Genomic DNA, 24288 nt, shown 5'->3' on the forward strand with positions numbered 1-24288 from the left:
TATAACATCATGGGTTTTGTTATGAATCCTTCCTTTTTGTCGTAGGCATATCATGTGCAATCATTATTATTCTTTGTAAACAAACAATACAAGTGTTTTTTCTATACTAATCTTAATTTCCAATACCTCAAATGAAGGAGTTTGCTGTCCTGCAGCCTCACCACCCATCACCAACTCCACTTTGATTTTTCCTCTGTCCAATTAAATGCAACTAAACCGTTTTTGGTATCTATTTATTACCATTAGGGTACGTAATAATTAACAACTCAATAAACCGAATTTTTTACTAAAATTTTCTTAATCATTATTTTGAGAACAATGAATAGCTAAACCTAAAAAAGGCACCAACTAACTAAAGCAAAGTTCATTTAAGTAGTGTCATTAATTACCATGACCAAAAATTTTAACATCTCCGAAGTACATGCTTGACTTCTCCTTAATCACATCCAAGTCGCTATAACTTCACTTTCAATTCTTAGCAATATGTAGCATTGTTTTCCGTTGCTGAAAATATGACATAACACACGTAGCCATCCAATAAGACCACCAGTTCACCACACACATTTCTTCAAACGCACTTCTTTCTTTCCTCACCTTAATTCTATTCACTCTCTCTCACTCACAAGTCACACCCACTTGGTTCCTTCCCCCACCCAATTTTTTTTTCTCCTTTTTTCCCATCCAAACATGTCCTCCACTCACCCAAAAAACCCAGCAACAATAACAACATCCACTACTCTCATCTTGCTCTCAATTATACTCCTTTGTTTTCCAACAACCTCAAAATCCGACAACCCTCCATGCCCTTATCCATGTTACCCACCACCCATTGGAACGGTTACTCCCACAACTCCTTCAGGTGGTTCCACTGTTCCACCAGCTCCACCTCAACCCGGATTACTATATCCACCACCTTCCGGGAATTACCCTTATTACCCCACACCACCTTTCGGCGGCGGCGGTGTCGGCGGCAACGACGGTAGCGGTGGCGGTGGTTTTGGCACCCCACCACCACCGGACCCTATTCTACCCTACTTTCCATTCTACTACAGAAAGCCTCCTCACAAGCCAGAAGATAATTCAGCGTCAACAACCACTATGCACAAATGGACAGGGATGGTTGCTATTACTAGTCTATTATCTTCATCTTTGCTTCTTCTCTTTGTATAACTCTCATGAATCATGATCAAAATCTTCATGTACTATCTGAACTCTTAATTTTATGCTTGTTAATTTAATGAAAATTTCTTTTTTTTTATTTAAATTTTAATGATTTTTTATATATATAATATTCACAGAAGTTCGAAACTATAATCTTATGCATATTATTTCAATTTTCCGTTATTAGGATAATCTTAGTGGGTAAATTTAATGGTAATTTATTAACGTTTATGTTGTGTTTGAGAAAATATGTTACATCTCTTGTTGTGGCTGTGGATTGTGTATGTGTATGTGATTCTGCAGGGGAAGGGGAAAAACATAGGAGGTATGATTAGATGAATTTTGGACTAGAAGAGGTTGTAAAGAGAAAAAACAAAAAAGATAAGAACGAAAATTTTGCTTGGTGTCGGATGATGTAATGTAATTGATTGTAAATTTAATTAAAATGTTGTTGAATTGAGCATTTTTGTCTGAATGCTATAATTATTAGAATAGTGTCACCACCGCTATTGCGCTATATGTTTCACCTGCTTTGGATGGTTTTATATGTTGTTGTCCTTCTAATTAATTTCTTCCTTCTTTTTGTTTTATTTTTCTTCACTTTCTACTTTAGTTGATCGTTCTTAATTTTATATTAAGAATAAGAATTTTTTATAAGGATGGTTTTTACGTATTGATAATTTTGCTTTCGTCTCTCTTCCATATATATATATATAAAGACAAGTGAATTTATGAGTGTATTCAGAACATGAAATAGGAGTAGAATAAAACTTGTTCGTTCTTACAGATTTTTTATTTATTTATACATAAAAAATCATGTAAATTCAAATAATGTATTAAAGATTATATTATTCTACCAACAAGTAGTTATTTGAGTGGAATGAAACTCAAATTCAAACATTGTGAATTAAGAGAAAAAATCAACATGATCGATTCTCTGACAAATTTATTAATGAGTTATTTCACTCAAGTAATTCATGTATATATTTTTACTTCATGTGTTATATGAAGAATCGTTTTATTTTAATTTATATTATTTTATAAAAAGACATAATTTCAATTAATGTGTATTCATTTATGAATGATCACATTATTTCACTTCATGTCTATTCAAATAATTTCCTTCTCAAAATTCATATAAACCCACATTATTTTCTTTTCTAAAATGATGATTTGAGAGCTTTAAGTAGACGGGTACTTATGAAAAAACTTAATTATAACAATTAAAAAAATTAAAAGATAATATTTGAGTTAAAAATATTAAGAGACTTAAATAGAATAATTGTTAATAATAGTGAAAATATAAGTATTATCAAGTAAAAAAAAGTGTACAACTTGTGAGTATATATTTTGAGGATAAGGGTTTCTTTATAAAGTTAATATATGCATGTACTTATTTTTTTAATATTCATAATTAATATTTATCAATAGAATTTATGAAAATCTTATAAATTTGTCTGGTTATTTTTGAATTGAATATCTATGTAATCTATTTGAATTCTTATGTTGGTAGACATTTGCTTTTATTTTTTTCATTTTTAATGAAAATTAAAAGTTTGTGCCAAATTTCAAAAAACAGAAATGATTGAAAATATGAAAAGTAAAAAAAAAAACATGGATAAAATAAATCTCTCGAACTTGCAGTAAGGAAAGGGGAAATGAGACAAAGGTAGGGGCAGAAATAGGAGGGTGAAAGAGGAATGAATTTGCCTGGAAGTTTCAATTTAACTTTCAAGTGAAGCAAGCAAAATTTCTAGTCAAGCATAAGAATGGGGGTAAGCCATGTAAGCATAATATTAACTTTAAATAAAATAAAATATAAATGAATCAATGATTAATAAAATTTAAAAGAAAACTTTATCTACATCACTCAAACATCAAATAAAGCAAAAAATAATATCCCTGATTTTTTACATAAAGGAATTATAAATATTCAAATACTAAGAAAGAGAATATACACTACACAAGTAGCAAGTAGTAGTAAATATCTAAATACATCAATAAAGCTATAAAAAATAATATTTAAAATTGCAATTGTTATGTGAGTTGCCCCATTAACTTGAGAACTCAACTCATTTAAACCACAAGTTAAATGAACTAGACTGAATAATTCATGTTTAAATGGATCAATATTTTAATTAGTCTTAACTTGTATGGTATGCAGATTGAAGAAACTGTATATCCAAGTCCAAACCATGTATCCACCCCTACAACTACATGTTACATCACAGTTCACAACTTTACTAATGAGTTAGTGTCAATACAGACTAATTTAACTAATATAATTATAGGGCTTTCTCCAAAACTCTTGTATATTTGTAGTGCAAGTTCTTCAGGAGCAATGCAGAAACAACCCCGTTAGAGGGGCTTTCTCCATCAATAGGAAAGACTTTTACTTCCATGACAGGGTTTTCTCTTCACTTTTGATGAATTCTTTCCTCTCCATAGTGAGAATTTCAATTGTCTTTTTTGTGTGTGTGTGTGTCTATACCACCTTGTTCTCTAATTCAACCAAACTGCCTTACTCATATTTATTGTTTTCTGTGAGCTCTTTTACATTTAGTACTGTTTTACTAACATTCATTATGGAATGCTTAAGGTCGTTTCAATTTGAGTTGTTGCTAGCCTAAATCTAATCCAGCAGGAATTACAAAAGAAAAACTACAAAAAATTGCTCAAGACTCTATCAAGGTCTCTTTAATATAGGACTATGTGTTGGTAATTCAAAATTGATATTATGTTTAGCTAAAATGCTTTGAATATGCCTGTTTGATTGATTGTTGTTTGAGTTGTTCATTACATACGTAGTAATCTTTCTTTAGCATCATGCCATTTTACAAAGTGTTGCTAGACATTTTCATTGATCTTTTTGAAAGTGAGTTTTTTTTTTCTTTTTTGAGAAAACGAAATTTAAGCTGTGACCTGTGAGATTTATTTAACATTCATCCCATTTCCGAATTTATTGTAACAATGTGTCGTAAGAAAGACGAAAGTGGTAGTTTACTATTTTTTTCTTAAAAATTTAAAATTAAAAAAAAAAAACTGAATGAAAATTGGCCCTAAATCACAAATTTTGGCTCCCCTTAGATTTAGTTACCAATTTAGTCTACATTATTTAAAATATGTCAATTTGATTCCAAAATTTTTAACGTTTCAATTTGATCATTTAATTTTAAAAAATATCTCAATTATGTTTATTTTATTCAATTAAGATTGATGACGTTAAGTTGATGTGCACATGACATCCTATGATTATTTATAATCTTAACTGTCAATCTCAATTGGACAACAAAAACATAATTAAAATATTTTTTTGAGAAAATTACAATCACCTTTCTTATTGTATGTACTATTTATACACATCTTTTCTTCATTTTTTGACATTGCACAAAAATCGCTAACTTTTGTGATTTTATTACACTTGCATGTCCTTCATTGTTAATAATGTTAATTTCATTTATTTTTTAGATCACATGGTTGACATCATTTTTGTGAAAATTTTAATTTCAAAATTATTCTCATCTCCTTCCTTTTTTGTTTAAAATCCCTATTTTTTTGTCACACCATTGCTTTCTATGGTGAAATTGGTGCCAATTTGTTTTGGTGAGTTAAAGTTTATGGTGTTGATTTTCCTTTTCATTTTTAACGATGTTCAATTGTTCAACTGTATTTTTTTTTTTTTTTACATTTCAACAAGTGAGAAGGAAAAAAGATATTGAATGTAATTTTTGTAAAACAAAAAGAGATACGTGTATTATTTGTAGAAGACAGGAGTACATGTGTAACATTTTAAAAACTTTATAGGATACATATGTAATATTTTGAAAATCTCGAGAGATATATATAAAATAACTTTAAACACACAACAAACGGGAGCACACCTAACACCACCAGAGATGCAAAGAGGAACTCAGAGGAGAAACCACCACCGCGGGTGTGAACAGGATGACGAGGCGACAACGATGAACAAGGAACGTTCAATTCCACCTTTAGCTGCACGTAGAAGACGACCTAGCAGAGTAGCATGGGACAAAAATTTAACTCTATTTGGATCACTTAAAAATCATGAACAATTTTGGATTTTCTTAAAAATGAATTAAAATGTAATGTGTATATCTCTTAACTTTTAAACCATAATTTAACATCGTTACAATATAAAATGTCAATGTAATAATTTTAGAAAGAGAAAAAATATGTATAAATAGAACAAATCCATGAAATTTTTTTGTAATTTACTCTATTTTTTAAAATTAAATGATGAAATTAAAGCATTTATAAGCCTTTTCCATTATCATTTCCCCCTCCACAGCTATGCATGTAGAAATGGGCTATAACTTCGAGCAAATCGAAACTCTCTCTCTGGAGGTAACATAGACCCTTATCATCCCTTGACACCTCTCTTCTAAAAAATACGCTCTTGCCCAGGTACACTCACCCTCTCCACTTATTTTCTTTATTTTCAGGGATTTCTCTTAATGCCTAATAGCACTTATGTTCAGTTCTCTATAAATTTTGGTGAATTGCAACGAACCTAATTAATAGTTTATTCATCAATTGCAATTTGAGAACGAAAAAATCTCTTGGGAGAGAAAGAAAATTAATATAGTGTTGCCGTTTAGTGACAGGCAGACAGCAGAGCTAGGTGCTAAAAGGTCGAAGATGTATATGAACCCAACCCAAATGAAATAAACGCCGTTTTTGTGTTCAGGCAATTGGAATTTGTCACCCCATTTGGCAAGTTGAATTTTTTCCACAAAGAAATGACAAATTCCGCTGGTTCCAAGGTACTGCAATATGCGCACCTTTTGTTTGATGAAAGTCCTGCTAGGTCATTGAGATGTTTATATACTTATATGAGGATAATTTTCTCTGCAGGTTCTGAATGACAATGCAACAGGCACATTTTTAATTCCTACTTCTGAATAATGGACTGCACAGTGTCGTTTCCTTGTGTGCATTTTATTCCGGTGGGAAGAACTTTGTGCAACTACAGCAGAGTCACTTTAGTAGCACATTCAAAAAGGAGAAAACCATCAAAGGATAATCGGTATCGACCACGTCCCAAGCAACCTCCAGAGTTTGGTGTTAATCTGTTCTTGAAGAAGCCTAGCACCACCTCTAAACCAACTGAGGATGATATGGATAGCAATGAAGAGAATGATGAAGAGGAGGATGGAAATATTGGTGTTGTTTGGGAATCAGATGAGCTTGAAGCCATCTCATCACTTTTCCAAGGTAGAATTCCGCAAAAACCTGGAAAATTGGATCGAGAAAGGCCTCTTCCTCTTCCAGTTCCCTACAAGCTTCGACCTTTGGGGCTACCTACACCAAAAACACAAGTAAAATTGACAGCTCCTGCTGTGGTTTCTTCCCGGGCTTCTATGGCTAAGAAAGTGTATAAAAGCCCGAGGTTCCTAGTTGGGTTGGCAAGAGAAATAAGTAGGCTTGGTCCAGATGAAGATGTATCTAAAATTCTTGGAAAGTGGGTGCAGTTCCTGAGGAAAGGGTCCTTGTCATTGACAATAAGGGAATTAGGTCATATGGGATTCCCTGAGAGAGCTCTGCAAACATTCTTATGGGCACAAAATCAACCTCATCTCTTCCCAGATGATTGGATTCTGGCCTCAACTGTCGAGGTCTTGGCCAGGAACCATGAGTTAAGAATTCCATTCAACCTAAACCAGTATACTGGTTTGGCAAGTCGTGTTGTGTTGGAGGCAATGATTAAGGGTTTTATAAAAGGAGGAAACCTTAGGCTTGCATGGAAGGTTCTAATAGTTGCCAGAAGGGATAAAAGAATGTTGGATTCCAGCATATATGCTAAGCTAATATTAGAACTTGGAAAGAACCCTGACAGACACAGGCATGTGTTGCCCTTGTTAGATGAACTTGCAGAACGCGATGAATTGAATTTAAGCCAGCAAGATTGTACTGCAATAATGAAAGTCTGCGTTAAGATGGGGAAATTTGAAGTAGTCGAGTGCCTGTTTAGTTGGTTCAAACAGTCTGGCTATCATACGAGCGTAGTTATGTTCACTTCTGTGATTCACAGTCGTTACACAGAAAAGAAATACAGAGAGGCATTGGCTGTAGTTTGGGAGATGGAGTCTTCAAGTTGTCTTTTTGACCTTCCAGCTTATTGCGTGGTAATAAAACTGTTTGTTGCTTTGAATGATCTATCTAGGGCCACGAGATATTTTTCAAAACTTAAAGAGGCTGGATTTTCTCCCTCTTTTGGCTTGTACAAGGACATGCTTCATATCTACATGGCCTCTGGGAGGATAGCAAAGTGCAAAGAGCTCTGCAAGGAAGCTGAGATGTCTGGTTTCAAGCTAGATAAATATCTTGTGTCACAGTTAGATAGATGAAAAACTATAGACTTTAGAATCCTGCAAGCATTGTCCTTGCTTGTATCAATTCTAAATCCCTCTTTCTTATGAAATGGCTTGGCTTCCTTTTGTACATTGACAAACATAACGAATTCTTTTTACACTGAGGTTAATAATTTGGAATGTTTAATACAGTTGAATTTACTGGTTCAGTCTGCATTTTTTTCTATCGATGTGTAATACCTCCTGAATTTGGTTACTGCATTTGGTGTTGTAACTTGTAATACCTTCTGAATCTGAGTTAGGAGCAGAGGATAGTTTAGGCCCGTTTGTTTAAGCTTTTATTCTTTTTTTTTCATGTGTCTGTTTAAACTTTTTTTTAATAAAAAAATAGTTTTCTATTTTTCTAAGAAGCCAATTTTGTCTGATTCTTAAAAAAATCTTGTTTAAATTTAAACAAGTACTTAATCTAATGAGAAAAGGTTAAAACATAAAGTTGGCATTATGCCCAAGTATTCTTGCTTGGGAGCCCATTATTGCAGTGATTCTTTAAAGTGATTGTTATGTCTGCTTTCCACGTATTTTCTTATAAGTTGATGCCACCTCTGATTTGAGTTGCTTCTCCATTTTCTCATAACTTTCTCACTTCAATTTGGACAAGACTTTTTTTTAAAAATGGATAAGAAGAAAGAAAGAAAAAAACCCAAATGATGGTATATTTTATTTAACTAAAAAAACTTTATTTAATTTCTTGTCTTTTATTTCAAAAACCAATATATTACGCAAGTATTTTAATTATCAATTTTATTGTTAAAAAAGTTGCAAATATTAATATTTATTATTAAATGATTATTTTATACAAATATTAATATAATTAATTACAAAACTAAAAGAGATCTACACAAAAAAAAAAATAGATATGAACATTAAAGCTCAAAAAATAAGTTTTCAATTTTGATAGTAAGCTTTCAAGCACCATTTTCTATTAAAATCATTTTCCTAATATTTATTATCCAAAAAATATCATGTTACTTTAAATTCATATTTGCTTAAAGTTAATTCTATATAATTACGTTTATCCAAATTTTAATTCCTGTACTTATATATATAATTATTTTATTATTTGACAAAAAAAACTAGTTACATTATTATTTTTATAAAAACATCATGGGCCAGACTCAAATTCAGTATTTCTGGCCCAAAAGGTAGTTGCTAGGCCGGGTCACGCATTCACACTCTCAAACTATATAACTCACAATACTCTCGGAAACAACCATTCCCCTTAGCCCCATTATGTATTTTCAGTTCCTCTTTCAAAGAAAACTCAAACCCTAATCCCTAGTTTGAGTTTGCAGTTCCCACTTACCCTCTCTTACACACAATGAATTCTCCATCTCCTTAATTCTACGCCCAATGGAAACCCTAATTGTGTTCTGCAATCAATCCATTTAGTATGAAATTTTTAAAATTTCGAAAGAGATTCAAGTATAAGAAATTGATGTAGTTTAGTGGGCTTGTTTCCTTTCTGATCTTGTGAGTTGCAATTAAAATTGTTTTTTTTTTCATCTTAGATTGTCCCTGTTTGTGCTTGGTTGTTGTCTGATTTTGCTTTTAAAGGTTTTAAATATAGGTCGTGTTACGGTTTTGTAGCGTTTGTTAATATCACGGCAAATCACAGACAAATGCAGTTGATACTGTCCTAGTTGAGGTTGTTTTGCGATCGCGGACAGTTAACAAAACCATGATGCTGTGGCCAAAACAATGGTTGCGGTCCCTGTTTTTAAAGCCATTGAAAACTTACAAGTTGCTATACCTGTTAGATTTTACGATGAGTGTGATAGTTTTTTGCACTGGCAAGTTCAATTGTTTGTGTCTCTAGATTATTTGAACAATATCTTGCTTCATAAACTAAAATTCAAGTGCAAAGATGTTGCATATGATGGTTTACACTTGATCTCTGAACTTCAGGTAAGTTCATATGTTGAAAAGTACATTCACTGATGCTTTCTCTTTGCACTTGATCATGAATCTGCCAGAAAAAAAAATGCTTAAGACGAGGATTGAGGGCATTGTAATTATGAAAGATGCTGACATTTTTTGAAGTTATTGCTGTATGGTGTATTATGGTGTGCATCTGCCTCATCTCAGCAGATACTATGATTATAGAATGGGGGAATGATTAGCATTATGTAAAAAATACTTTGCACATCTGTTTCATAATCAATTGTTGCGTTGCACTCTTTTTTTTATTTTTGAAGTGTACTCCATACCTTAAGAGAAGTTAAATTTGGTAAGACACTACCTCACATTTCTCTACTTCAATGTTGTAGATAATGGAAGATGTTTTGTAGGGCGATAGGATACATTGTTTCATATGATGCATGATTGAGTTTAGAGTGGGTTATGCTTCTTGTATGCATGGACATCTTTGGTCAGTACTTTGTTGTTGTTCTCAACAATTGTACTTCACATTGCTGGAACTTTTTCTTTCTTGTTGGCAGTGCTTGTACCGCATTAATAATATTTATTTGGTAGGTAAAAAAATGACAAACAGGATTGAATATAAATATTTTCTGAGGCATTTGAACAACAATTTTAAAAAGAAATTTTATGTTTTATGGTGATACATGTTAAAATAAAGAAATTAACATCATCATATTGGATGATAATAACATGATAAAATATTAGAGGGATTGAAATGGGTGCAAAATTTTAGAAGGACCAATTTTGAATTTCACATATTTTAAAAGGGATCCAAAATATATTTTCTCGTTAAAATATTGTTGTAACAATACATCAATGAAAAACAAAAGGGATCGACGTCACTTGTTAGCTGTCCTGCAAAGGTTGTTAGATAATTTTAATCTAAAAGTGACTCGTTTAATTATGGAATGATTTTTAAAAATGTCAATTCAGTTGAATCAAATGTCTCCTGTTCTTAGGAGAGGTTGGAACTAAACGTCCACAGTTCTAGGATAAAAATGTCAATTCAGGATAAAAACATGTTAAGAAAAAACTTTTAAAAAATAAAATACCAACACAATCTGAAACATTCATTCTTTTAATTTAAATCCTATGGCATGCAACTAGGGTATAATTAATATTTACTAAATTTAAATTAATAGTTTTAGCTACTGTTCATAATTTTTGTGCTGGTCTATCGGTGGACCACCTATTTCACATGTCCACCGTAAAAATTGCCGTGATAAAAAATAGCTTTTATCTTTAGAAAACACTGTTTGGTAGAGTGAAAAAAAAAATGAAAGGAAAAAGAAATGAAAATTTTAAATTAAAATAGAGTAAAAGTCTCCACAAATTTTTAGTATTCGTTTTACTCCTTTTCTACCATCTTTTGCCTCTACCAAACAGACCATAAGCAGCATGCACAACAATATTTCAAAACCTAGTTCTTCAAAGCCCGCTACCCATAATTTTTCAGCCACCAATGAATTTAGTTAAATTTTGGCCCTGATTAGCAACCAAAAAGTTTTTACAGGAAGAACAAAAATACAAGGGTTCCTTCAAAAGAAACAAACAAGTCTTTTTTGCTAAATTAAACTGGTGCTGCTGTCTTAATGTTGTATCGATGTCCTGCATCTGTAAAAATACAGCATTTCTTCCTCCACAGGATGGGTCTGGCCTGTTATAACAAGGCAATGCAAAGGTGCTCCAAAATCAACCATCTGCAACTGCTTCATTGTTCCAGCTACTATCATCTGATCTTCACTCCCAAGCCGTGCAAGCCCAACACACTCGGTATCCTCAGTATATGCTGCAAGGCAAAGAGGGGAAAGGTACTTTTAACTAGATAGTTATATTTCTAATGAGAAATAATAGGAAGTCCATTTATATAAAAACTCTTGCTGCAGTGAAGATTGGATTCTAATGAGCAAATACTATTATGGAAGTAATGGCACACACATCTCTGATCCACAAGAAAGACAAGGTGAAACTTTAAAAACAAGGAAAACAGTCATTTTGCTAGTTGTTTTCCAATGAAGGAACTTCCACTGTTTGATAGCACAATATATTTAAAAAAGCACAAAATGAGCTTATTATAATGTTTCCACCAAATAATTACAATCCAGATCAAATTTGAAAGGTTTATATCTTCAGAATTAGTACAATCAAGAAGCAAATAATTTACACTAGAAATTTATGCCTAGAGTGATGTAAAAGCACGAGGAACTCACCAGGTTCTTCACGTGCTTGCACAATCTCCAAGAGCTGCTCAATGGCTGTGTTTATTGTCATATATCTGGGTGGTTCATAAGCTTTTCTTCCTCTGAAACAACCAAATAAAAAAGATAAATAAAAACAAAGAATATGCAGTATGGAGAAAAACATATAACTAGAACAATTCACTGAATATCATGATACCAGTCAGAACACTAGAATGATAGAGAACTTTAGCAACCCATACTTATCACTTAAAAAAGTACATTAGCAACAGGAAATAATAAAAAAAAAGGGCCACTTAGAAAACCAACCTGCACAAAGATTCTAGTGTGGGTTCCTTCACACGAATATCTGTAACCATACCAAATCAGAAATCATATTAGCTTTCTCAAGAAACAAAGAGGAAGAATCTCTAGTACACTATCAAAGAAGAAAGTTTTCCTCTAAAACTGTCATCAACTTCAGATGGTACAATCATTTGAACATTTATTTGAATAAAGTAACAAATTTTTTGGCTAACTATCTTCTAGATATTTATATGACACTCTAGGCTTTGGATTCCATTCCAAGAAGTAGAAGATAATAAGTTTAGTAAACAAGTTTTTAGTTCACTGATCCGCAAATGCAAGAAGAAGCACTCACAACATAATCACTATTTCATTATATGATATAAGCAAAGACCTGCTGCATCAGACTAATGCATTTCATACACAGGTTCCATATAAGCAAATACCTATGTTGGATTTATATTTTTAACGTATGCACACAAAAAATTCTAACACAAGCAACATTTTAAAGTTTAAACAACAAATAATAGAGAGTTACCTAACAAGCAAAGCGTGTGCAGTCCCATTGATAGGTTTCTTTGAATCTTTTCATAGAAGCTATCAGGTCTCCAAGTCTCTGTAAAGAATGGTATAGAAACGGTCTCCCCATAACGGTAAAGCTGTAGACCACAAACTCCAATAGCATTCATCACAGATGCATTGTGTACTACTTTGACTTCAATTGCCATCTTCTTTGCTCGAACAACCAGGTCAGTGTGAGTGGTAGCCCTGGGAAAAAAACAGAATCAAAGCCTTACTAATATTATACAACAGCGTATGAGTAAAGCAATGCAAGTGCTGGATAGAGAAAAGCAAGGAAGTAGAGGCATAGTAATAGCATACCCAAAAGGATCCCCAACAACAAGGAAAGCAACATGGGCATGATCAGCTTCAGAGAGAATTTCATCAGCCTTTTCTTCTACCATTTCTCTGTCAGCAAGAATAATGGGTTTACCGTATAGTTTTTCCTAGTGATTGTAAAAGGAGATGAAAAAAGTGTAAATTCAAGTAGAAGGAAACACGCATATGAAAGGAAAATATCAGAATATTTTGACAAGAGATGCAAGTCATGTAGCCACACATCATAATAGAGCTCAAAGAATAAAAGAGGACTTCCATAGAAAGATCAAATAAGTAAAAGTTATATATGGTGATTAACAAGCAATGAACTATAACGAATTAAGGGATTAACTAACATATGGTGATCCTAATTACACTAATAGTGCTGACAACTGAGTATAGGACTATAAAAAATTAAGTGATTAACGAACTAACTAACAGATTCTTATTCTCCTAATAGAAAGGAATGGTTGATAGATAGATTGGTACCAGGTTGGAGATGCCATTGGTGGAGAGACCAAAGGAGAGGAGGGAAGTGTAGGCTTCCATGTAAACCTTGCTGCACTTCTTCACAGCTTCCAAGCCTTTGAGAGTGATGTCTTGCTCATCACCCAACCCTAAACCAATTATGTACAGCATTTTTTCTTTTCTTTTCTTCACTCTTTGGTATTTTTGCTTCTCAAATCAGAATAATCGCACTCCTTCGACTTTAACTCAAAGGATAATAGAAGAAATCAATAATTACCAAGGGATTGAGAGTACATCGGCGAATGGAGGTGGCGGTCGGAGTACACGGCGGCGGCGGGATGGGTTCTCTGAGCTTTTTTTGATTTGAAGTTTCGAACAACGGTGTTACGAGTGTGATAAATTTCAGTAATTTTCTTTATAGGTTGGGTCGGGTTTCGCTTTCTGGACCTGAGGCCCAACCCAATATTAGCTTTTGTAAACCAAATCCTTGTGGGGAAATTATATCCTGCACCAGATTTCAGTAATTTTCTTTATAGGTTCGGGAAGCTTAAAAGAGGTGCAGGGAGCAATTAGGAGGTGCAGGAAGCAACTGTGTGTGGGGTGTTTGTCCTTTGTGTGGCTCTCTCTTGTTTGCAACCTTTCAAGGAAACCTCCTTCACTTCACTCACCGACTCACGTTTTATTTTCCGTAAATTTTACTTTTTTTTATCCCAGGTGACAAAAATTTCCAAAAATTTCTCTAGTGTAGTTTCCTTTTTATATAGTTCAGAAATTATAAGTCTTGAAAAAAATATTTTTCTAAAAAAAATATTTTTCTAAAAAAAATAAAACAAAAAAGATGGGAAGAGATAGAATTTCCTCCATTACAATTGGGTTAAATTATTTGTAGTTTAAGTCTCAACACTACTTTCTTTCATTTTTATTTGTCGTTTAAAATTTTTATGTAGAAATCAAAAAATGTAATTAATTTTCTCGATTCTAATAAAATAATTGTGAAGTTTTTTATTTCATCCATTTCTCTTTTCACTCCACCATGAATGTATATGTAAATTAATTAAGGAAAAAAAATAAATAAGGATATAATTGATAAAAGAGTAATTAATGTGATCTTAAACTTTACCAAATAAAAACAAAAAAAATCTTAAAAAATCCCACAAATAAAAATGAACGAGGAAATAATTCTCTGGTTGTACCTCTTAGTAGTCCTAGTATATCATTGGTGTCTTGCTCAGTTGTATTAGGGATATCCTAATTCTACCAAATACCCAATCAAAGTATGTTGCCAAGTCAATGTTTCTTAATTCTCCTTCAGTGATTAAATGTGCACATTTTATTTCAATGGTAACTTGGTAGGGCAAAAGTTCTCAAACATTGAGCAGGTCTTCAGTAGGGGTGGGTAAACGGACTCTCAATGAACTGGCCCGCGGTCCATGCGGGTTGCGGACCAATTTTTTTAAACGGTCTATGGTTATGTCATATTTTTAAGCCCGTCCCGCTTAACCTGTGGACTATGCGGATTTGGCCCGCGGGGTCCGTGGGTTGCCCGCAGCCCGCATTAAGTTTGATTTATGTGGCTTTGACCCAATTTATATTAGGTTTGATTTTTTCTTTTTCACTTTAAACTTTAAATATATTAGATAAGATAAAGATTTAAAGATAAAAATAAAAGATGATAAAGATAAAAAGGATAAGATAAGATAAACAAAAGATAATAGAAATAAAAGATTAAGATAAAAAAGATAAGTGATAACATGCTAAAAATCTTCCTTTTGATATTTTCTCGATCTTTTTCTCTTTTAATTTATCGTTTTCATATCTGCAAGCTATAAATAATAAAAATATCAATTCTTATCATTTAAGCCAAAAATAATTGTTAAATAAATATTTTTAAAGATATTTCAATATATTTTTATTATAAAAAATAGCTCACATTGAGAAGGCTCAAGCTACTTCAAATATGGAATTATTTGTTGTTGGAGATGTTTAAATTTCATATTTTAGATTTATTGCTTGGATTTTCTTTTGTCAAGACAATATTTATTTTATTGATGTAATTGACTAATTATTGAGATTTTATTTACATTTGTATTGAACTTAATTTCATTGTATTGTATTTTTATTAAAATTGAAATTCTTTTAAAATTAGACCCGCAGATCAGCCCGCTTGACCCGCGTGATCCGCGGAGCGGGGACGGACCAATTTATTTGGTTCGTGTAAGAAGCGGAATGGACTGGCCCAGTCCGCTGCCAATGCGGGCGAACCTTACGCGGGGCGGACCGACCCGCTTACCCACCCCTAGTCTTCAGATTCTTATTTTGATTAGTCCGTTTGTATGTTCCTAGCCTTAAATATATAACGTTTTTTCTTGACTGAATTGTCGAGAAACAACTTTAAACCTAGTCACAAAGTGATATATGATATAGTATATGTTCTCAAACATTAGGAGAGGGACCACTAAAAGGAATTCTTGGATATACACAAGAGGATGATTTATACTTTGTCGTATTCCTTTTAAAAGCGAACTTTAGTTATATTGCTTTATGATTGTACAGTGAGACATCACCAAAAAATGAGATGTGCAATTTGGTTGATGCCTTTATATGTGCTTAAATCAGACTCAGTTAAAAAAACAATGGAAGTGGTTAAAAGTTTGATTAGTTACTCTGAAGTGTTAATTAGGAAAACGTAGAATCTGGAAATGAAAATGGGTTCCCCTTACCCAGATTAATGAGTCTACTTTTGATTTAGCATATTTGATTGATGTTCTAATTTCATATAATCCCAGAGAGGCAAAAAAGAGCATTTCTAGCAATAAAATAGATAAGCACAAGACACAACGTCACCATAAAACATGTTCAAATCAACGCAAAATTTGCATCAACTGAAATTTGTGAGTTCATGATATAAAGGTATGATATAGAAGGAAGATAAATCTATAATACTACTCCAGCAGATCATGATAAATTTTAAGATTACTTATATACATATAAAAATTTCCATAAATTCCATTTCTTTTCTTTTCTTTTCTGATGAGCAAATGAACACACTTCCTTAAGGAGGGGAGCCCACAAGATCCAACAACTCCAGTAAAAACATGCCAATTACTAGTTATGCCTATGTTTGCTGCATACAAAACTTCTACCAAACTTAGAAGTAGTAACATGGATCATGTTGTACTATAACTTGCCTCAGCTATACCATGAAATGAATATCATGAAAAAAATACAAGAAATGCTACTACCTCAATGTGCAATATGCCTTAATATCTGTGTAGTGGCGGTATTCATTCCACAGCATTTTATGCTGGAACCTGAAATGCCTCCTCAATTTGTAAAGTGGAAGTGGGTAAATTCTTCAGGAGGCAACACGTACAGCAAGATTACCACTTTTAGAACTGCTTCTCAAACCAACATTCCCCACACCTTTCCGCATTATATCATTTCTATGTTTTGCGGTTTCGCCATTTTTATTTCTTTCATTGCTTTGCTGTTTTGCTCCTTTACAACTATCAGTTACCCTATGTTTTTGCAAAGAAACCTTTGCTCCTTCTTTCTTTCCAGAAGTATGACTACTTGTTGTAGAATCTGCAAGGCAGCTATTGTTGGTTGATGGAGCTGGAGAAATCAAACTAGCTTTGGATGCTTTATTTTTGGCACACTCTTTGACTGAGATACCATGTGGTTCTCTCGCTGTTACGGATTCATCGGTTTCTAGATCATTTCCCACCTTCGATCTCGAAGGAAATGCTGCATCAGCTCCACTCCCTGGACATTTTGGTTTATTATGTTCTTTCTTACTTCTGGTGTTATTTGACACAGCCTGAGGTTGAAACTTGAGAAGGGAGAATTTGCAAACATCAAGTGGTTACAGTCAAACAGAGAAAGGAGAAAAACAATAAAAAGAATAAAAAAAAATGCAGCACTTTGATTCATTGCTCATCTAAATTCTTAAACAAAACTAGGCCAGTAAATATTTAGTCGCCAGGAAGGTCCCTTAAATTGGACAATGGATATGAATATGATACAACAAAGACAGCTCATTTGCAATGAATCACATACAACAAACACAGCGCATTCACAAACAAAACAAGCAGAAAACTCAGAAAGTATGTACCTTATTCCCATGTGGTTGTGACGGTGAAGGTGTGCAGTAAAATGAAGGCATTGGTGTTGCTTTAAAGTTGAGACTCTTCCGGAGTTTTTTAATATCAGCTTCTGTCTTTTCCTACAAGAACAGAAGTTGAATGTAATAAGTTTCTTCAAGCTCCATAAGAAATGCAAATAAGTGGAGTCAGCTACACTACACATACTAGTTAAAACTATAATAGAATCCTTCTACAAATTTTGTTTCTTTATTCTGTATAGTATAGTTGCCACACCTCTGTATTCACAAATGGTAAAGACAGTTTTCATTTCCAGAATATCCCTGAATTTAGTCTCAGTAATTCATATTGATTCTGTAGATCTTAACACAAGGGTAATTGAAAACAAACGGATCCTAAATAGTTTCTTTGGTAGAGTTTGACAAAATTTGAGGGCAATGGTTGAAGAAAATATTTGACCTTATTTAGGAAAGGAATGAAGTAATGATACCAATTGAAATAGCCAAAGTAATAGAAATTTGAGTTTAAAATAAAATACACAGGTGAACAACCTCATTGGTAACAATCATATTAGCCCCTTCAATTAGAATCTAACAGATTCCGCACCAATGTGTCTTGCTTCTTCCGTACTATAGACATATAGAAGCAGAAGCAGAAACTCATTTGAAACCTATGTAACTTTATTCCAAGTTCCATTGGTTTGAAATTGCATTTCACCATGTATTCATATCAAGAGCCTTTCACCTGATAATCTGCTATGCTTGAGCTCATAAAACCAGAAGCCATTATTGGCAGACTTACCTGTGACATTGCTTGCATTTGATTAATCTCTGCTTCCTTTGCATACATTTTTTCTTCCAGCTTCATGTAGAACTGAGTTGACAGGATCAGGACAACAAATCAACAATTATACATTTTATATACTTTTCTTTTATATGAACAGCAATGGTTCTAAAACAATAGCATTTTACTTGCCTGTTTCCGTCTTTCCGCTCGCTCGCTACATTTGAAGTTGAAAGCCGCAGCCCTAGGCTTAACATTGGAATTTGTAGAATTGAAAGCTTGGTTCATCCTATATAAACCTTATTATGTTAGTCTCAGATCAGAATGAAAGAAAACGAAAGATTAATCCTTACATATGTCAACAAACCTCTCTGCTTCTTGAATTCCTCTCGAAGCTGTTTTTGAAGCAGAAAGTTGGGATTCTGCACCCTTTCTTACTTTTGATGCATTTTCACTATCAAAAATTAAAAACACGTATGTGAGAGTGAATCTGAAGCATATAATATAACAATTACAACTGAGAAACAACAAATACCTTTTGCTTTCACGAACAAGTTTCTCTGCACTTTTAGAAACCTGCACATGGAGGCCCATAAATTAAGGGTGATAGCTGACAATTCACAAGCAAGCCATATAGAAGAGAAATCACACTTTAAAAAAATGAAATCAAATTCTTACCTCTTTGGTAGTTTTGCTAGCTAAACAAGTAGTTGGTGTTGCAAGTTTTGATGAATTCTTTTCCATATTTGTTCTCCTTGGACTCTCTCCTCTGGGAATCCTAGCAGGATCCTTAACTGATCTAGGAGGGGTGCTTTTCCGAACTTGAACATTGTTGACTTCAGAATTCCGTTGAGGCTTGATCTTTCTTTCCTATGCATCAATCAAACACACTTATGTCACCCAAGAGTATAACAAGAAAATTTATATAATTGCAGACTATAAACAATGTGACAATAAAGGGAAACCAGGTTCTGGTTCAATGAAAATATAAAACTAAAGCACAAATAATATTTTGTTGTTATAAATATGAATAATCTTAATTTACTGCATTAATAGTGCTTTCACTATAAGCCATTCTACATGTTGGATCTTTCCATGGGTGAAAAAAAGCAACTTCAAGCATTGGTTTGCATACCTTAGTAGAAGGATTTGCAGGATCATGCGAAATTGTTTCCTCAACACCCTGTGCAGGTTCATTCACAGGCATAATCATGTTTGTTGACGATTCATCAGTATTTACTGTAACATCATCATTCTTTTTCACTTCTATAATCACCTTGTCATCATCTAAGAGAATATTACTTGTTTCATTTTCAGATTGATGATGAGCTTTATCCAAAGTAATACTTATCTTACCAGGATCCTCAAAATCATTAGAATCGTTTGCAGCAGATTCCATCTGCTGCAGACCTGAAAATGAATCCATCAGAGATTCTGTGACGGTCTCTTCTCTTTCATATTCATCCATACCACATTCTCCATGATAATTTGAATTAGCAGGAATTTCACCAAATTGAACATAATGATCATCTTCAATTGTCACAAAGTCCTCTTGGGAACTTTGGTCCATTTCAATATAATGGTCACCTTCATCTAGCTCAAAATCCTTTTGGGACATTTCATCAAATTGAACATAATGGCCATCATTGGACTCAAAATCCTCTTGCTTGCCAATTCTCTCTGAGCCATCATTTTCACTGATTGCTCTAACTGATGATCCCTCATGACCTGTAGATGGAATAAAACCAAATATGCCCTTCTTCTTGAAATGAGCTTCAAAATATGCCTTCTTCTCAATAACTGAACCTGGTTTTGAACATTTCTCAACCTCCTCCAAGTACCTATTGTGAGAGAAAGAGGACCTTCTTTCCCAAGATAAAGTCTCATTCTCAAATCTCCCAAATGAGATAGAACCGGAATGTATAGAATCTACCTGCATTTTCGGCAAGAATCAAAGCACAGCAGTCAGAGTTAAATATCAACACTGTTTCATCTTTTTAGTATTAACGGTATTCAATCTAGTCAATACTCATAATATTGAGTTCCTTTTTCAGGGTCTTTTTTGGAGGAATAGTTACATGTAAAGTGAACATATTTTGTGTGGAATTATAATAAATCACATAAATGAATAGATTTCTATAAGATACAAATCTTAAAATTAGCACTGAACAAAATCCATGCAAATTAGGAAAACCCTGATGAGAATGAATCATCATAGTAAACCAAAGGGAACATCAAATAGGAAAAGCATAACACTGTCTAACTCCAGTCAATCTTCTTTACCATGCTCTACTTGTTCAACTAAATTCAGATCAAGACCATTATATGTCTGACTAAGCAACAATCACTGAAGAAGATCACTCTTCTAGCAAATTATGGTCGTCCATCCTATATATCACTATCTATGTTAGGTATAACAGTGAGTTTTATATTGGCTGCTGAGGGCCTAACAAAACCCTCCTCCGTAATCCGGGCTTGAGAACGGCTATCAGGGCTATGAAAAATCATATTCATGTAACTGACCTCATCTAGTGGGATAAAGCTTAGTTGTTGTTGTATCCCTATATATTATCATTAACCACAAGAACTATTCACACAGAACCAACCTATGTTAAATGAAAATTACAGAAACATATAAAAAAAATATACTTTCTAATCTTCTGCCAATGAATTGAGATGGAGTTATGAAAACGGCAATCATAATTCATTAACTAAACTAACCAAAACAGGAGTAAGCATGATTGGAAGCTGGAACTTTGTAACTATTAATGAAAACAATAGATCCATGTTAAAATCAACAAGTGTATGAAAAAACAACAACCTGAAAGTTCATGCTGAATGATTCCTCAACCTCGCCCGCCATAATAATTCTTGCCTTTTTAAAACACCAGCCAGAAGCAGAATCAACAACTGGGCCAAATCATAAACCTTTCCCAAAAGAAAACCAATAAAAACACCTTCATTATTAAAAGACCCTCATATCCAAACAATAAGAGAAAGACACACACACACACACATAGAAATCCATAGTAGTAAACAACAAAGTCCACCTAAAAACCACTCAAACAAGAGAACCCCATCTGAGAAAAAGTGAGAACCAAATGTGTTAGGCACACAAAAGAGTGTTAGGAAACCCAACAAGCACAGAACAGAACAGAACCCAATAATGGTTCCAATTTGGTTTTAAGTCAGATCCTAAGTTTGGCTCCCAAGTAGTAGTTTGGTACTATGGTTTTTCATGACACTAGAGATGATGAATGACGAGGATATCACTTAAAAAAGTGTACTCTAACTCAGATTTTCAGAAACTTATTATAAAAGGATATAAATAATATAAGCCATAAAATAAAAATAATCATTTGCAGGTGGTCTTATTTTGTCTTCTTTGGCTTAGACACGCTTTAGAAGCTGTGTATCACGCTCATGCCAATGCTACTCCTTCTAACGGATAGTTAACGCACCGTTAGGCTCGAAGGGTGCGCGCGTGTGAGAGTGTTAATGTTCATAATTCATGCAGGTGCAATGCTATCTTCACTGCAGTAGGAAGAGAAAGAGAGAGAGAAGCACGTGTCGACTTCGGTGCTATGTTGAACGTTGACCCCAGTAAAGTAGCAGTCACCGTTTGATCTAGCTAAAACATTAAATATTGCTAAGATATTCTCCCTTCTTTCTCAAACATATGAAGAAAAAAAAAGTTAATTAATCACTTTTAATTAATAAATATTTTTTCCAATTTATTCTTGGCTGAAACCTAATATCAAAAATAAAAAAGAGTTATTGAAACTAACATTTTAATTAAATAAAAAATATTTTAGAGATAATAACATTTAATAAGATAAAATTAATTTAAAAAATTATATTTGGCACAAAAAATGTATTTTTTTTTCTTATTTTTAATACCATAATGAAATATATTTTTTGTAAAATAAATAATATCACAATATCAATGTTGAATCACTTAAATAAGATATCGAATTCTAGTGGTATAAATGGAAAATATATAATTATAAAAAAAAACTCTAGTAAAAATATCAAGACAAGTTCTTGTAAGAATAAGTTATTATTAACAAAATCTATAAATGATTTTTATCTATAATATGATAACAAAAAGAGGTTGTCCATGTGAATTGATATGGATGGTTGATGATCAAGAACAAACTCTTATATTTCCTATAGGTGTGAGTTTGATGGATAACCCTTTTCAAGAAAAAAATTTAGGGACTAAGTAGTTGCAACTAGATAAAATTTCTTGTAATTTGAACTTAAGTAATAATCCTTTAAGTATCTGTTGGTCGTTCTATAATATTATTGATGCTCAATCCAATAGTATTGGAGTGTATTCCGTTCTACCACTTCTTTTTTTTCTCAAAAACAAAAGAAAAAAATTGTATGGCGAATTATGCCATGAAGAGATATCAAAATAGAAGATGATGTTATATATATATGAGTTATTGCATGAATATGAATAACACATTTCTACTTATTATTATCAATTATAGATAGTGTTTTCTCATTATTTTTATATTACTCTAGTTTAATTCTATTATTATTGATAGAGTGTAACAATCATTTTTCTTCAATATTCATTATGAGAAATAATGGTCCCAAATAAAGTTCGAGTATTATTGGCTACCTCTAACGACTGTGATTTTCAGGTGCTATTGATAGTGATAACGACTGACTTTAATTAAGGAACATCAATTGACTACGTTTTTCTTTTTCTATTTTGCTAAAAGGAAGTTCACGAAATAATCTATAATTGTGTATTTTCTATAATTTTATTTTTTAAAAAAGAAATTATTGCATATGTGTACAGTTTATATATATATATATATATATATATATATATATATATATATATATATATATATATATATATATTACAAAATTTCCTTACATCATTTGTGGATCAATTAGAGTGTCCATGGGTTAATTTTAACTTAACTGATATTTTAATCAAGCTATTTTTTTAGACTTTTTCTTGACTTGGTTATAGCTCAACTAGTGATCAAATCAAGACTAAATTGACTTGAGATTTAAAATAAAATATGCAAATTTAAAATATTGAGCTAAATAATAACTTTTAGAACTATAAACTGTAAATAAACCTAAAAAATAATGAAAGATTTGAAGTCAACTTCATGAACCAGTAAAGGTTACTAATTTGACTACACGAAAAAGTTGTTGATTTGATATATGAATTTAAAAATGTATTTAAATTTGATGAATTTTAAAATAAAATTTTATGCGGTAGTAAATATATTATTTTGTCTAATTGGTTTATCTAGTGATTGCCAAACTAGTTTGTAAGATAAGAATGTGTATAGGAAGGCTCTAAAAGTTCCTAATTTAAATCATGTGAAAACACAATTTAAAGCATTGAATTGGTATAAGTTTTAAAGCATATCCAATTATGCTATTTCGGGTGATTTTTAATTATCAATTTTCAAAATTTTAAAGATAACAATTAATTTTTAGTTTTAGCATTGAAAATTTTAAAAACCAACTTTTAAAACATAGTTGTAGTTTTTTTTCTTATGTGTTACATTTTTTATAAATGACCGATTTTTATTTTAAGTCTCTACTAATTATTTGTGTTATATTTAATCTATGATATATTAAAATTTTATTTTAAATATTTGTCATGTTCAAGTGATAAATGACACTGCAATGAATTTTTTATTAGGGATCCAAAATAAAAATTATTATTTATTAGAGATCAAAAATATATTTAACACCCTTTTTTTAATTTTATGCCTGAAAAAATGATAGATTTATTTTTAATTTTGTTTGATTTAACTCTACATATTTTCTTCTAATTTTAATTTGATTTAAATTTGCAAATGCATGTATTCTTATAGACAGGATAGTTGTTTAGAATTAATATAAACGATAATTCAGCACTTTTTTTTTTCTTTCTGGAAATGGTAATTCACCATTTCTTTATTAGTTTGCAACTCAATTGCGTTCTCTAAATTTTAGTCGTAGTTTTACCAAAAAAGAAAAAAGAAGAAGCTAGTCGTATAGAGTTTGTTGTGATTTGCCCACTACACAGCCAATCAATAAAGTGTTTTTATAAGAATAAGTATAGTACGAATT

General features: G+C 32.3%; 3 protein-coding genes, 1 non-coding gene and 1 pseudogene across 6 annotated transcripts; 3 read left to right on the plus strand and 2 right to left on the minus strand.

The window, feature by feature from the left end:
- The first annotated feature begins 433 nt into the window (after nt 1-433).
- Nucleotides 434-1264, plus strand: LOC114401749 (proline-rich antigen homolog). The gene has a single exon (XM_028364327.1). It carries the CDS (start codon nt 688-690, stop codon nt 1168-1170), a length of 483 nt encoding a protein of 160 aa, XP_028220128.1. The 5' UTR covers nt 434-687; the 3' UTR covers nt 1171-1264.
- Nucleotides 1265-5420: 4156 nt separating this feature from the next.
- Nucleotides 5421-7717, plus strand: LOC114403931 (pentatricopeptide repeat-containing protein At2g01860-like). 2 transcript variants are annotated; one of them, XM_028367167.1, is made up of 3 exons: nt 5421-5586; nt 5781-5945; nt 6037-7717. In XM_028367167.1, exon 3 carries the CDS (start codon nt 6087-6089, stop codon nt 7527-7529), a length of 1443 nt encoding a protein of 480 aa, XP_028222968.1. In that variant the 5' UTR covers nt 5421-5586; nt 5781-5945; nt 6037-6086; the 3' UTR covers nt 7530-7717. The 2 variants fall into 2 exon arrangements, with proteins under 2 accessions (XP_028222968.1, XP_028222970.1); XM_028367169.1 differs by having other exon boundaries at nt 5787-5945.
- A 1714-nt stretch (nt 7718-9431) lies between these two features.
- Nucleotides 9432-9495, plus strand: LOC114403987. The gene has a single exon (XR_003664752.1). It is a non-coding gene; the product is annotated as a small nucleolar RNA snoR101 (small nucleolar RNA).
- A 1303-nt stretch (nt 9496-10798) lies between these two features.
- On the minus strand, nt 10799-13695 carry LOC114401518 (probable diphthine methyl ester synthase). Its single transcript, XM_028364038.1, has 6 exons — nt 13325-13695; nt 12839-12963; nt 12495-12724; nt 11981-12020; nt 11684-11775; nt 10799-11262 (listed from the first exon to the last, which is right to left on the minus strand). The coding sequence occupies exons 1-6, from the start codon at nt 13472-13474 to the stop codon at nt 11063-11065; spliced, it is 837 nt and encodes a 278-aa protein (XP_028219839.1). The 5' UTR covers nt 13475-13695; the 3' UTR covers nt 10799-11062.
- A 2463-nt stretch (nt 13696-16158) lies between these two features.
- Nucleotides 16159-21487, minus strand: LOC114403725 (annotated as a pseudogene). Its single transcript, XR_003664691.1, has 9 exons — nt 21011-21487; nt 19325-20122; nt 18868-19059; nt 18725-18765; nt 18557-18643; nt 18382-18478; nt 18208-18279; nt 17418-17528; nt 16159-17135 (listed from the first exon to the last, which is right to left on the minus strand). The product of XR_003664691.1 is annotated as a protein WVD2-like 7 (transcript).
- Nucleotides 21488-24288: the final 2801 nt, after the last annotated feature.

Source organism: Glycine soja, chromosome 20 (genome assembly GCF_004193775.1).
Source record: "Glycine soja cultivar W05 chromosome 20, ASM419377v2, whole genome shotgun sequence".
NCBI lineage: Eukaryota > Viridiplantae > Streptophyta > Magnoliopsida > Fabales > Fabaceae > Glycine > Glycine soja.